The 12,111-nt window shown below is 37.8% G+C and overlaps 1 protein-coding gene across 3 annotated transcripts in view; it reads left to right on the top strand.

Annotated features, from left to right (window-relative positions):
• Positions 1–2,559, top strand: part of SCIN (scinderin) — a 70,139-nt gene extending 67,580 nt beyond the window's left edge. For all 3 annotated transcript variants that reach the window (XM_088056640.1, XM_088056642.1, XM_005518835.3), the window contains one exon: positions 863–2,559. In XM_088056640.1, coding sequence (XP_087912766.1) covers positions 863–996 — 134 coding nt within the window. In that variant the 3' untranslated portion in view covers positions 997–2,559. The remainder of the gene's footprint in view (positions 1–862) is intronic.
• Positions 2,560–12,111: the final 9,552 nt, after the last annotated feature.

Here is a 12,111-nt window from a genome sequence, read left to right as displayed (position 1 = left end):
ATGATGTAGAAGAAATCTAGTTATGTTTACAGTCTCAAAGTGTTACAGAGCTTATTAGGATTTAATACAGGAGATGATTATTTTCGCCTTTAAATGTGCTTTAAAACTCTGTAAGTTTATGAAGGATAAAATTAATCAAGATAGCATTATTGGGCTGCAGAGCTTTTTAAATAATATATAGGAGAGCCCTATGCACCGAAAAGAGAAGGAATTTAAAAGGAGCTCCCTACTGACCTGTACCCTCAATAACATATATAGAGAAAGGATTGCTAGCAACTCCTTATAATGCCACCCTTCACTAAGTTAAATTGCAGGAGGAAATTGCAATTACAGAACAAATCAAGATAACTTACATGGCACGTACCTCATTGAAAAATCACATGTCATCCCTGGTGTAACTTAATATAGCTGAGCTATTCTGACAAAGTTCATGCTGAAAACCTTTGTGTGTGTTTCCCTGGAGCAGCTAGGGTTATCTGGCTGTGTTTCCATATGTATTGATGTCATGTTGGGATGTCAAGGGAAACTACACTCACTGGCTTTTATATGGGCAAAATGGGAATGAAGCTTGTGCACCCTCACAGCAACAGCAAATGCTTTCTCCTGTTTAAGAGCCAAAACCCTGCTGTATGGCAACAAACTGCTCAGAAAAGCAATCCCTCTGTTTTAACTTCATGGAAAATCCCTTTACTGCCAGCTGTGAAAAATCAGCCTTTACCTGATCATCTCAGTGCCTTTGAAATAATTAATTGAATACTGCATTATAGTAGCCCTGTGTTCTTTCACTATGGCTTTTAATGTATTTTTTATACCAAAGGAATGAACTAATATATTCCATGTTTTATTTCCTCTCTGTTTTTAGCCAAACGCTATATTGAAACTGATCCTTCTGGCAGAGATAAGGGAACCCCCATTGTAATTGTGAAGCAAGGGCATGAACCGCCCACATTCACAGGCTGGTTTCTGGCTTGGGACTCAAACAAATGGAAGAACTGATCTCTCCAAGGAGTCTCCAGCTTCAAGCCAAAGAATGATCAGAGCCCAGCTACTTTCTAGTATTTTTAAGCATAAGCTTATGCTACAATACGATGCATCTGTCGTTACACCTTCCTGAGCTTTGATGTATTTCTGTGAATAACCTAGAAGTTCTTAGCACTGGAAAGGATAAATGATAATTGTAAACTGTCCTAACGGGACGAGTGGGGCTTTTCTAGTAGTAAATACAGAAAGTGCTACCAATCTTTAATCTTAAAAGAAAGAAATACGTTTTCTTTAATCAACAGATTCTTTAAAAAGAAGCTGTGAGTCAGTTTATTTTAATGTTCTAAAATGGACCAAATTCTGTCTTCACTTAAAAATCCATACTAAGGCCACAAAAATTTCTTTAGGTCAAGATAATACTGTGCAGAATTTGACCTGATAGAGGAATAAAACTTACCTGTTGCAAGGAAAGGACTGCACCTGATTTAATTACTAGGCCCATGTATTGCTACACTCATTGAAAATTTCAGATAATGTCTGATCCACAGTGGGAGTTGTGGCTCACAGGGGACAAATAATGGATGGGTATTTGGAGAAAGCTGTGCTTAACATATTTATTTACCCTGTTAATGCATATATGTGTGGAGCTTTAGACTGAATACTGTCAGAATATGAAACGGACAAAGGTTTTTTGCAGGACTGTCTATTGTATTATAATGAATTCCTTTAGATTTATCTCTGAACCAGCCCAGCTCCACCAGGTCTTTTTAACTAAAGCTCTTAAACACATTGTAGTGCACTAGTGCTTTGAAGTGGAAGCAAAAGTAACAGCTTTGAAAATACATACTCTGCCTTAACCAGATTGCTCTTAAGCCATACTTCACCTCAGCTGCCTTACTCAGCAGTACTCAGTTCTTCAGCATGCAGACTCTTCACCTTGTCATGTGCAGAATGTCTTTCTAATTTTTTGTGCAGGTGTTAGACAAATACCAAGCACATCAAAAGCAAGGAAAGCCCTGGTTTCGGTAGAATTTCTGGGAATTTGGAATGTGAGTATGCACCATAGAATATGGCCTTCTCTTTAATCTCAGGCACACTTACTTGAGCTTTTCTTTTATTCTGGTGAATTTAAAAGTAAGTTTTCAAAATGGCTTTTATTTGTAACTTAGCCAGAAAAAATCTACTTAAGAGCAACAGGAAAACTTCTTCAAATCTTTAGGACGGCTTTGATCACTTATCCAGTAATGCTTGTTTTAAACAACAGTTTGTACAGCTGTAAATCATACCAATGTGGCTTCTTAATGACAGCATTTCAGCAGTTTTATTATTTTTGTAAGTTAGGACGGAAAGTGAAATTTTAGACATTTTTTGTATTTTTTTAACATGCTTGGGTTTTTAAATCAGGGTAATGCAAAAGAGTGAATTTAGTCTGAGCTCATCATATCAATGACAAAAGAATTGTAAAGCTAAGATATTAATTATAGGAATTAGCTTTAAATATTTGTTTAAATATCTGCGAGTATATCTGGGCTGTATCTGAATGTAATTTCATTTAAAATAAAGTTACAAAAAACAGCATTCTGCCAAGCTGATCTTCCTCTCTCTGACATATTGTAGGGCAGTGCTCACACTGGTGTCTAGCAAGACTTCCTGAAAACCTAAGTATATACCTTCCTTTTGAATGAACAGTGCAGTGAGAAGTTACTTCTTTTTACTTTGGTGCCATTTTACCCAATGGATCTTTAAGAAAAAATGCTACTGTTTTTAATCAAACTCTCTGGTTTTATAACTTTTTGCTTGCAAAATTAATTGAGTACAGAAACAACTACTTTATAAAATAGGAGGAAATAGGTTTATTTTTTATTGTTTTTTATTGTTTTTAAAGGATACATCTTGCTTTTAATTTGTGAGAATAGATAAGATGTCCTTCTCCTTCTGGAAGGAGCACAAAGACCTTTTCAATGCCTCAGCCACTAAGCAGCCTGTAATTATCTGATTGTCGTCTTCAACACATACATATGATTCTTCTCATTTTTAAAAAAATAACAGTTATAGTAGCTTCTGAACCAAGGATTAGACAAGATTTGTCCTTCTTGTACATAAACATCTTCCGGAACACTGAGGGCTCTGAACTGGCACAGTCTGCCAGCATATTCTCCAGCACTGTGAAAGCCTCTTTTCAGTTCCCTCACACAAGACAGAGGAGCTTTTGTGGTCTCCTGGCCTGGGCTTTTGAGTTTGTAATACATTGTTCTGGTATGTTGATTACTGATGTTGAGAAGAGCATTGAGAGCTCATAAGGGAACAGTGTTCTCCACCAGGCTTTAAGCACAACAGCTGCTAGCAACATTGTTCTTGGGTTTACTTGCCAGTGAGGAAGTTTATTTTTCATACATGTATGTGCAGTACACACAAAGATGTATTTCTTTCTCTCAAGAAGAAGAGAAGGAGAGAGGACAGACAGGATGGACTGTGAGTGCTTGGAAATATTAAAGATTAAGCTGTTTTCAAGAAAATATTTAAGAACCTAACATTATGAATACACATATCAAACCTGTCTGCCTTGTTTTCATAATAAATTTTGCAGATGTGTACACAGTCAAGTTCAGTGAAGAATAATCTATGGCTTGCAGTATTATCACACAGTAATAATATGTTCACTCTACTTGAAGTGGCAAAATTAGACTCTGATTTAGGAGTTTCATTATGCTACTACCAAACAGAAAGCATTCACGTTCCTTTGGTTGTAAACAAAACATCATCTTTCATCTTAATTTCATTGCAACAAAAAAAGTGTTAGGAATCCTTAGAGCTAACAGGACATCATAGTACTATGTAGTATTTATAGTACATAAAATACCATAATCTTAGAGTATAACTACAGATTATGCACGGGACAGGAGTCAGCTTCTGGAATCACTGCTCTAAATACTTATTTTGACCATAGCACATACTGCTATATAGAATTAGATTTGCTGTAAATGATTATGTTAAATGCAGCTAAATTCAGGTGAATGGTTTGATTTCTTGCCAGAGCAGACTCACACAGGCTTCAACTGCAGCAAGAAAATACTGGTGCTGGGAGATGGTAGACAGTAGGATTATGGTACTCTCTCACAGGAGAACTGAGGAATCATACAGAATATGTTTTGCTCACTGGACTATAGCAGGTGATGCTCTCAGACATCTTTAGAGATCTTTAGAGGCTAAAGGAAGACTTCTTGTTATACACTTTGTAGTCTTCTTGTAGTCTTCGTTTTTACTGAATGTAAAAGGATTAAAAAGAAGAAATTGGCCCAAACAAGGCTATTCTTTTCTATGGACTGAAATTATTCTTGTGAGTTGACTTCTCTATAGGAAAGCTTCAGAAGAAGCCTTCAAACTTTGCTTTAGGATACTACTGCTTCAGCACCATCTCACTGAAGTTCTGCTTTCATGGCTTAATTGAGCCAAATGCAAGTATATAAGCCAAAAAAAATTACCTAATAAAAGCAGAGCTAGATAATACTTTGCTGTGCTAACTCTACAAATCCTTGTTTTCCCTTCTTACAGCTAGGAGTTCTGATGCTAAAATCAAAGGAACTTCTGAAAACACAATCAGATCTTTAATCTACTACATGTCCTTAATGTCTAATTACATCCTCTCTTGACAGGCCTAAAGTTACTTTGACCTTCTCTGCATATTAGTCCATTACCTTATGCTAAAAGTGAATATACTACACTCACTTCAGTTAAAGCTTCCAAGATGCAAGGAGAAGGGCTGACCCATGGCAACTGGGAGCCCCACCATGGCATAAAGTATTATTATTTTGGCCCTTCTCCCTCTGCTTGTCATTTTCCTCTTGACACTATAGCATATTTGCATTGCAGGGGGAAAAAAGTTGCCCCTACAGAACAGAAAAGCTGATTTCTTTTTTTTTAAATAATAGCAGACAGAGTTATTCCAGGGGAGTAAGCAGAAGGTGAAAGAGTCTATATCAGGCTTCGTCCTAAACGCATCCATACTTCCACCCTGTGAGTGTTCTCTCCTCAAGGGGCTGTTGTGAGTGTACTGAGAACCCCAACACTGTACATTTTACCCCCACATTTAATCAGTCAGATGTGAAATTTGGGCCTCTGTGCACATGAAATTAAAGCATCAATTGAAAGCATTGATTTTTATTGTTTCTTAGACTGCAGATCATTGCCTCAAAAATTAGCTGCATGGAGGCAAGCAAGGGACACTGGAATAATCTAAACAGTATCCCACTGAAAGGCCCAGAGACACACATTTGCTTTTGCAGCAACAATGCTTTGATTATTTTAAAAAAGCCTCTTGACCTTTGGTGCTAGAAGAGCACAGCTCTCCTTTTGGCTTTTCAACAGATACCAGAGAGGTGACTCAGGGTGATTTACCAGCATTTGGCAATACTAACATCAAGGCTGGATGCAATCAGGTGATTTTAGTATCATTTTCCCAATAGTCCACCATGCTTTGTGTTGTCTGATACCCTTGCTACAGAACAAGCAGCTACAGAAACAATTGTGATTAAAATAGACCATTGATTAGAAGATTACAAATTTCCCTCGAGGGTTAGATTTTCACAGAAGTGTCTCAGAAAGGTCACAGGTTTCCTGTAATGGGCCTTGCAGCACATCAGAGTCCTCATTTAACCAGCTGAGTGGGCAGATATCTCTAATGGCACCAAAGATTGTTCTTCCCAACACTAACCAGCTAGTCTTCTACTGTACTTGGGAAAGAAGTGGCAGTGAATGTCCTAGCAGCAAAAACAGGCAAGAAGCCCACTCTAACAATCCCCTACCCTCTTTCTAGATAGGCCCAGGCCCAGGCAGCCTTCTGCTACCAGACTCTGTTTCATCCTAGCATTTGCAGATACACTTCAGCATCCAAATAAGCCCATGTGTGAATTCCCAGAGCTCAAAAATCAAAGTGATTTTTTTAAGATTATGTGACGAAAGGTGATGAAAACTTAACTGAAAAAAGTGAAAAGCTTGGAGTTAGGACCGCTGTGATGACTGCTAATGGCTATAATTTTATCTCAACTCTGACTTACCACGGGTCTGAAAAACATAGAAGCACATACGTGCTTTATGTGTCAGCCTGCTGTGCCTTCAATCAATCCTCTGCAAGGACTCAAAGATGAATGATTTGCAGGGAGTGCAGTGATGCTAACTTAAAAATCCCTGTATCTACAGTTGTGCTGAGATGAAAGACTGCAGATATCGGTATCCCTAAGCAGAAGGGCAAGGCTCTTTAAGTGACCCTCAGCAGGCAAAATCTCTCAGATTTAGTAACAGGCTTTCACAGAATGACCTATGGCTTCAGAGGCCTTCCATCAGTAACCAGGTGGAAGGGATATAACAGTTTGTCCTCTTTAAAGCTTTCTTGTGCTTCCTCTGAAGATTCAGTTTGGGGTTGCATCTACTCATGTGCTGAATGTATTATATATTTATCGTATACCATCTGAAATATAAAATCTTCAAAGCATAAAGACTTCCTTAAAAATATTCTTTTTGTTTACAATATGTCCATGCCTATTTTTTCTTGATTTTTCTTTTCCTGCAGTAGAGGGGCCTTGAATAAAATAATCAATTAGAAAAAAAAAAATGGTTATGTTCATAGTATCCCACTGCTGCTTCTGCTTCCTAGAGTCCTGCCTGCACTCAATCTTCTATGATCTGTCCTGGTAGAGGTGAAGAGGAAGGCCTTCAGAGAGAGGAAAACTGCAGAGCTTACCCTTGCAGCACTTCAACTACCAGCTCTTGCAGTACTGCCTCCATTCACTGGAGCTCAGCAACAAAATTAAAATCTCAGCTAAACAATCTGTTCCTCCACAAGTTTATTTGCCTTCCTTACTTTGTTTAAAGCCTGCTAAATAGTGTGGTGTGGCCATGAGAGCAAGAGAAGGGGAAACCTATATTCTGATAAAATGCTGTGATGTCAACAAAAGGCTTTAAAAACTATGCATTTAAAAATTAGTATTTTGGCAGGGTATTAAGCGAGTTTACAATTCAAGTGGCAGAAGCTGTGCCAAATTCTCTGAAAGGCTTTCAATTTTCAATATTACGGAATTGGAATGTATGATGTGATTTGCTTCCCATATTCCCTGGGAGAGGAAACCAAAAATGATTTTGCAGGGATAGGTTTCATAAGGTCTTCAAAGTGAGTTTACTGTTGTTTCCCCTCCAAGAATTAAAACCTAGGATGTGAAAGAAAGCTTTCTGCCTAGCACCCTTGTGATTAGCTTTTGAATCGATTTTCAAGTGACTTAGCTTTTAACATTTAGCCAGCAATAGGCCTAATCTTGCATTCACTGAAGTGATTTTGAGATTTACTGTTAACGTAAAAAGAAGACAGGGTGAGCTGATAAGATTTAAAAAATCTAGACTACAGCTGAGCAAGGAGATGAAATTACTCCTCCCTACCCACACAGTGATTGTTTTCCCTGAAATCTTATTCTTTCATCATCCTCTTTTGTTTCTTCTTTCCTTTTTCATCTCATCATAAATACAAACCTGGGAGCTCCCTAGGATAAGGATTGATTTTCCTTTTGCTATAACATACTGTAAGAAGCTCAGATTTCACATTGAAACTCTTAAGTATTGTAACTTAAAAGAAGAAAAATTATCCTTTTTTTTTTTTTTTTTTTAATTTGGCTTAAGTTTCAGAAACTGCAACAAATATCCAGTACTTAAGTATGAGATGCCCATAATTTCTCAATGGAAGAGACTGAAACCTTCAGGCCACAGTTCAGGTGAGCTGGTGAGACTGTCCATGCCCTGGGGGGAAAGAGCTCCTTTGGAGGCACTGAAACTCTGTAGTTCTTATCAGTGGCAGCCAAACAACTCTATTGGGGCTTGAGAAAAATCCAGTCTAGAATGTTTAGCACTCATTCATATTATGCTGACTGTAGTTTACCTTTCATATCAGAAATCAAAGCAAAGGAGTATTTGCTCTTTCCATTCCCTCCTGGAAAGCTGATTTTTAACACCCTCTTGCTCAAAACAGAATTTAATGTATTGGTCAAAATCCAAACCTGCACAGGGTTTGGATGCAGTTGCCACAGGCAAAGCTGTAGGACCTGCTATATCAGGGCTTGCATGTACTATACTTAGGAGTGTTGTTGTGTTGGAATAGGGACAAACATTGTCTTAGCTCAAAACTCCTGGTGCCTGTAAAGTCTCCAAATGAAAAGCCACTCAGAACTATGACCTTCTTTGCAAGCAAAGAATTGGGTCATATACAATTCTGAGTGCAAATTTTTGTTTTATTTTGCTGGTACATATTAAGTATTTCACTGTGCACTTCATATGCCTGTTGACTAAAAAGACGAGTTAAAGATCCAGCCAGTGACAGTTTTTGAAAACTCACACATGCCTCACAGCTGTAGAGCTAAAATGAAGTGCCTGGGAAACACTTCTGGTACGAAGAAAAGCAAGCACTGCAGAGAATGAGACCAGTGGACTGCACAGATACTCAGTAGGCTTTACAGTCTTCTGTGGTTTAAAAAGACCAAGGTAATTTATCTGTTAAAAGATGTATTTGTTGTTTTTCTTCAGGAACATTGTTAATCTGTTAATTACCTCATAAAAGATATTACAACTGCATTTAAGCTCAGTTATCTGACTAAAATTAATAATAAATCATTTGTTTATTAAAAAAATAAAAGTAAACCCCTTCCCTCTACCTACGGAGCCAGCAGGTCTCTCTTCACTCACCTAAGAAAGAGATACTTTCAGAAAGTCAAAGAGTAGTTATATTTCATACTATTTGTTCTGTGTGTGACCAGGAGTTACAAGCAGCACTTGCAAGGTCCTACTATTAGGAGCACTGATAAATTATCAAACAGTGGTTGGAGAACATCAGACAAATTGTTTGTGGTCTATTGTCTCAGCGGGGACTTAGCTGTTGCCTCTGAGCACCAGGCTCAAGGAGCTAGACATTATCACTGTACTATCTACATTATTATACACTAAAGCAGAGACTTCAGATTTTTCACAGCCCTCCTGGGAGCTTAGGCATATCTCCCATAAAATTTTATTTCCATACAGTGCAATCTCTGTGAAATCTGTTTCTATTGCTGCTGGGCTTTTTTAGGAGAGATGAGCAACTGAATTTCCTCATCAAGGTGTGCACTTCACTTGATTTACACTAAGTTATTACAGATCAACAGCCCGGTTGTTCGCACAGTGAACCCTGTATATTGGATGGGCATCACCTCTCAGTCGTTGCCACAATGGTGGGAACACATCCAGGAGCCAGCTGTGCACACCACACAGGCTCAGGCTCCCTGCTCGAGCCAGCCACAGGAACAGGCCAGTCCCTGCAAATTAGTGGAGCTTCAGTGCTTGTCTTTTGTGACTGTCTTTGAAATGCTCTCATGGCAGGTTTCAGTGCACTGTATTTGTCATTTAAGCATTTCATTAACCATATGCTAACTCCAACTCTGTGAACTGAGTGCTGTGTGCTTCTTCCTGTCCTGGCACTTCCTTTTGCATATATACAGCACCTGAAGAACAAAGCATAGCTTTTAAGCAAGTAACTGTTGCAAGCAGATGGATTCTTAGGAAATAACTGGCTTAAATGAATGTTTCATCCCATAAACTCTTAGTCAGAAGCTTCAGTCAGAACTTGTAACTTTTTATTCCACTACACTAAATCAACTGAGATACAAATTTATCAAAGAAAAGCCTTCTTTGTTCTGATGTGCAAGGTCTGTGTGTTTTTTCCTATCTATTACAATTCCAGCAAATACCAGCACCTTTACATATGTTAAATAGTTATACAATATTTATAAAGTTCTTAAAAAAGAAAAATATTTAATAGCAGTTTTTTCTTTCCTTCATTGTTACTCTGTGCTAGCAATATCTCAAACATCAGTAGTTATACTACCAACAATTCCACTATTATTCTGAATCTTCACATATTAAATCTGTCTATACAGGAGCAAAATAAAACATGCTGTTCTTATATTTGTAATTGTAGTACTTTTATTCTGCTTCCAAACTGCTCCTATTAAAGTGATATATTTTAAAACTCTGCAACCCTTTTCAAAGGAAGCAATGTAAGAAGATGACAGCTGATATTGAAATCTCAGCTTGATAGAATTTTAAACTGTTTAGAATTACTCTGACATACAAAAAACAAAAGCCCAAAAAACAAAAAGAAATCCACCTCTAGAGTGCCCATGGCTTTTTTGAGGGAAAAAATACTGGGGAAAAATATATATATTGGAAGCCATTCTCTTAACTGGCAAGATTTTCAAACAGTAGCATTGAGTAGCACTGCATTCTCAGCAAGACTATGATGACTCCAGTCCGTAGTTCCAGAGGGGAAAAAACCCTATAAAAGCAAAAGTGCCATCACAAACCTGGGGTAGGGGGTGGGGAACCTGTTGCTGAGGTGAATGTAAGTCTTTGATCAGTATACAACCATTGAAGAAAACACACAAACCAAGGCTTGCTCAATTTAGTAACACTGGAATTGCTCATGGTGAAGTCTTACCTCATGTAATGAAGGATTAAAGTAGGAGGTATTTTGTCCATTTATTAAATAAACATACTTGCTGGTGTTTTTTTAGCACCAGCTTCTTAGTGAAGTGGGGGTGGAAGCCTGGGGTTCCTGCAAAAAAAATGCTTTCTTCTATTCTTTAAAACTGCCCAATATCAAGTCCTACATCGAAGTTTGTATTTTGTGATTATAAGTTTTGTATCATATGAAGAGGGCATCTGTTCTAAACCCTTATTAATTACACTCTGCTATTAAATGAACAGTCAGTGTGCCTGAGAGTTTTCTGATACAAGTCCTTAACACAAAGATGCTGTTGGGGACAACCCTTCTGCTGTGCCACCCTATCACAGAAGGTGCATTACTCATACAACCACATGTACACTATGTGGTCAGACTGTTCCCTGTGTTCCACAAACATTCACCAAACAGTCACCACCATTACAGCCATCCCATCAGAGGATGAAACAACCAAAATTCACAGAGTTTGGAAGGCGGAGGTTACGATTTCAGTTACCCTGAGCCAACATTTGCTCAGTGTGACCAAGAACATTTATGAGTTAGTACAGCTTGCTTTCAGCTAACACACCTGAATAGAAGATGCAACAAAGTCTGACTGTCAGTATCAAAGAAGAGGCTTTTTGTTTGTTAGTCTAATACGTGGCATTATGTTTATTTATAAAAATGAAAGTAGCAAACCATAGATGTTAGACTTCATGTAGAGATACGTATGAAATGACAGTAAGTTTAACGAACTGGTCTAATCAGAGAGGTAAATTGTAACACAGAGCAACTCCATCTCCTACTGTTCTAAGCTTATTTATTGTGAGGAAATAAATTAGATTTTCTACCACCAACTACTTCTTAATAATCAAAGCAAAGTAATTCATGCAGCATGTAAGTTATCAAAAAAGGATTCAGCTGACATAGCAAAAATGATAAAAGGCTTCTTTGTGCAAAACATTTTATACATCAATTTAAGAGATAGTCTTAAACCTCATGTGTTGCAATTTGTCAACTATTTCATTCTTACTGTTCATATTCAAGGGGGTTCTCAAAATTCATGGTGAAACTGCTGTAATATTTTATCTGCTATGTAAACTCAAAGCAATACTTTCAGAACCAAATAATTCAAAGCAGTACTTTTTTAGCTCTAATCTGAGATCTAGGGTATAGTTTTTGAATGTACAACTGAGCTACAGTTGGTTACTGTTACTACTGTTAGTATAATAATAAATATTATTGGTATTACACAAACATTAATACATATTACCCCAGCCTAAGTCTGCCATGTCATTGTACTGAAATGCAACTGATTTTCTCTTTCATACACACTGAGAAATCTGCTTGATTTCCACATGGAGCAGCAATAATTGGTGGTGTGAGGCTGTTAACACATCTGTCTCATGAAGAAGGGGGTTGGGGTCCCATTGCTATAGGCCAGCTACCTGTAGCTGGCAGTGCACAGTTCTTGCAATAATTCCACTCTTCTGATGACTTCATTCCTTCATGTCTGACAACTAATTCAGCTCTGTGATGCAGCTGGTTCCTTCCTATCCCCCCCTTCAGCATTTGCTTGTATTTGTTTCTGTCTTCTACTGTTCTTTAGTTCTGGCCATATC

Source organism: Pseudopodoces humilis, chromosome 1, assembly GCF_049639895.1.
Source record: "Pseudopodoces humilis isolate 2021_Gansu_Grassland_sample_001 chromosome 1, ASM4963989v1, whole genome shotgun sequence".
NCBI lineage: Eukaryota > Metazoa > Chordata > Aves > Passeriformes > Paridae > Pseudopodoces > Pseudopodoces humilis.
This window is presented reverse-complemented; position numbering and strand designations above follow the sequence as displayed.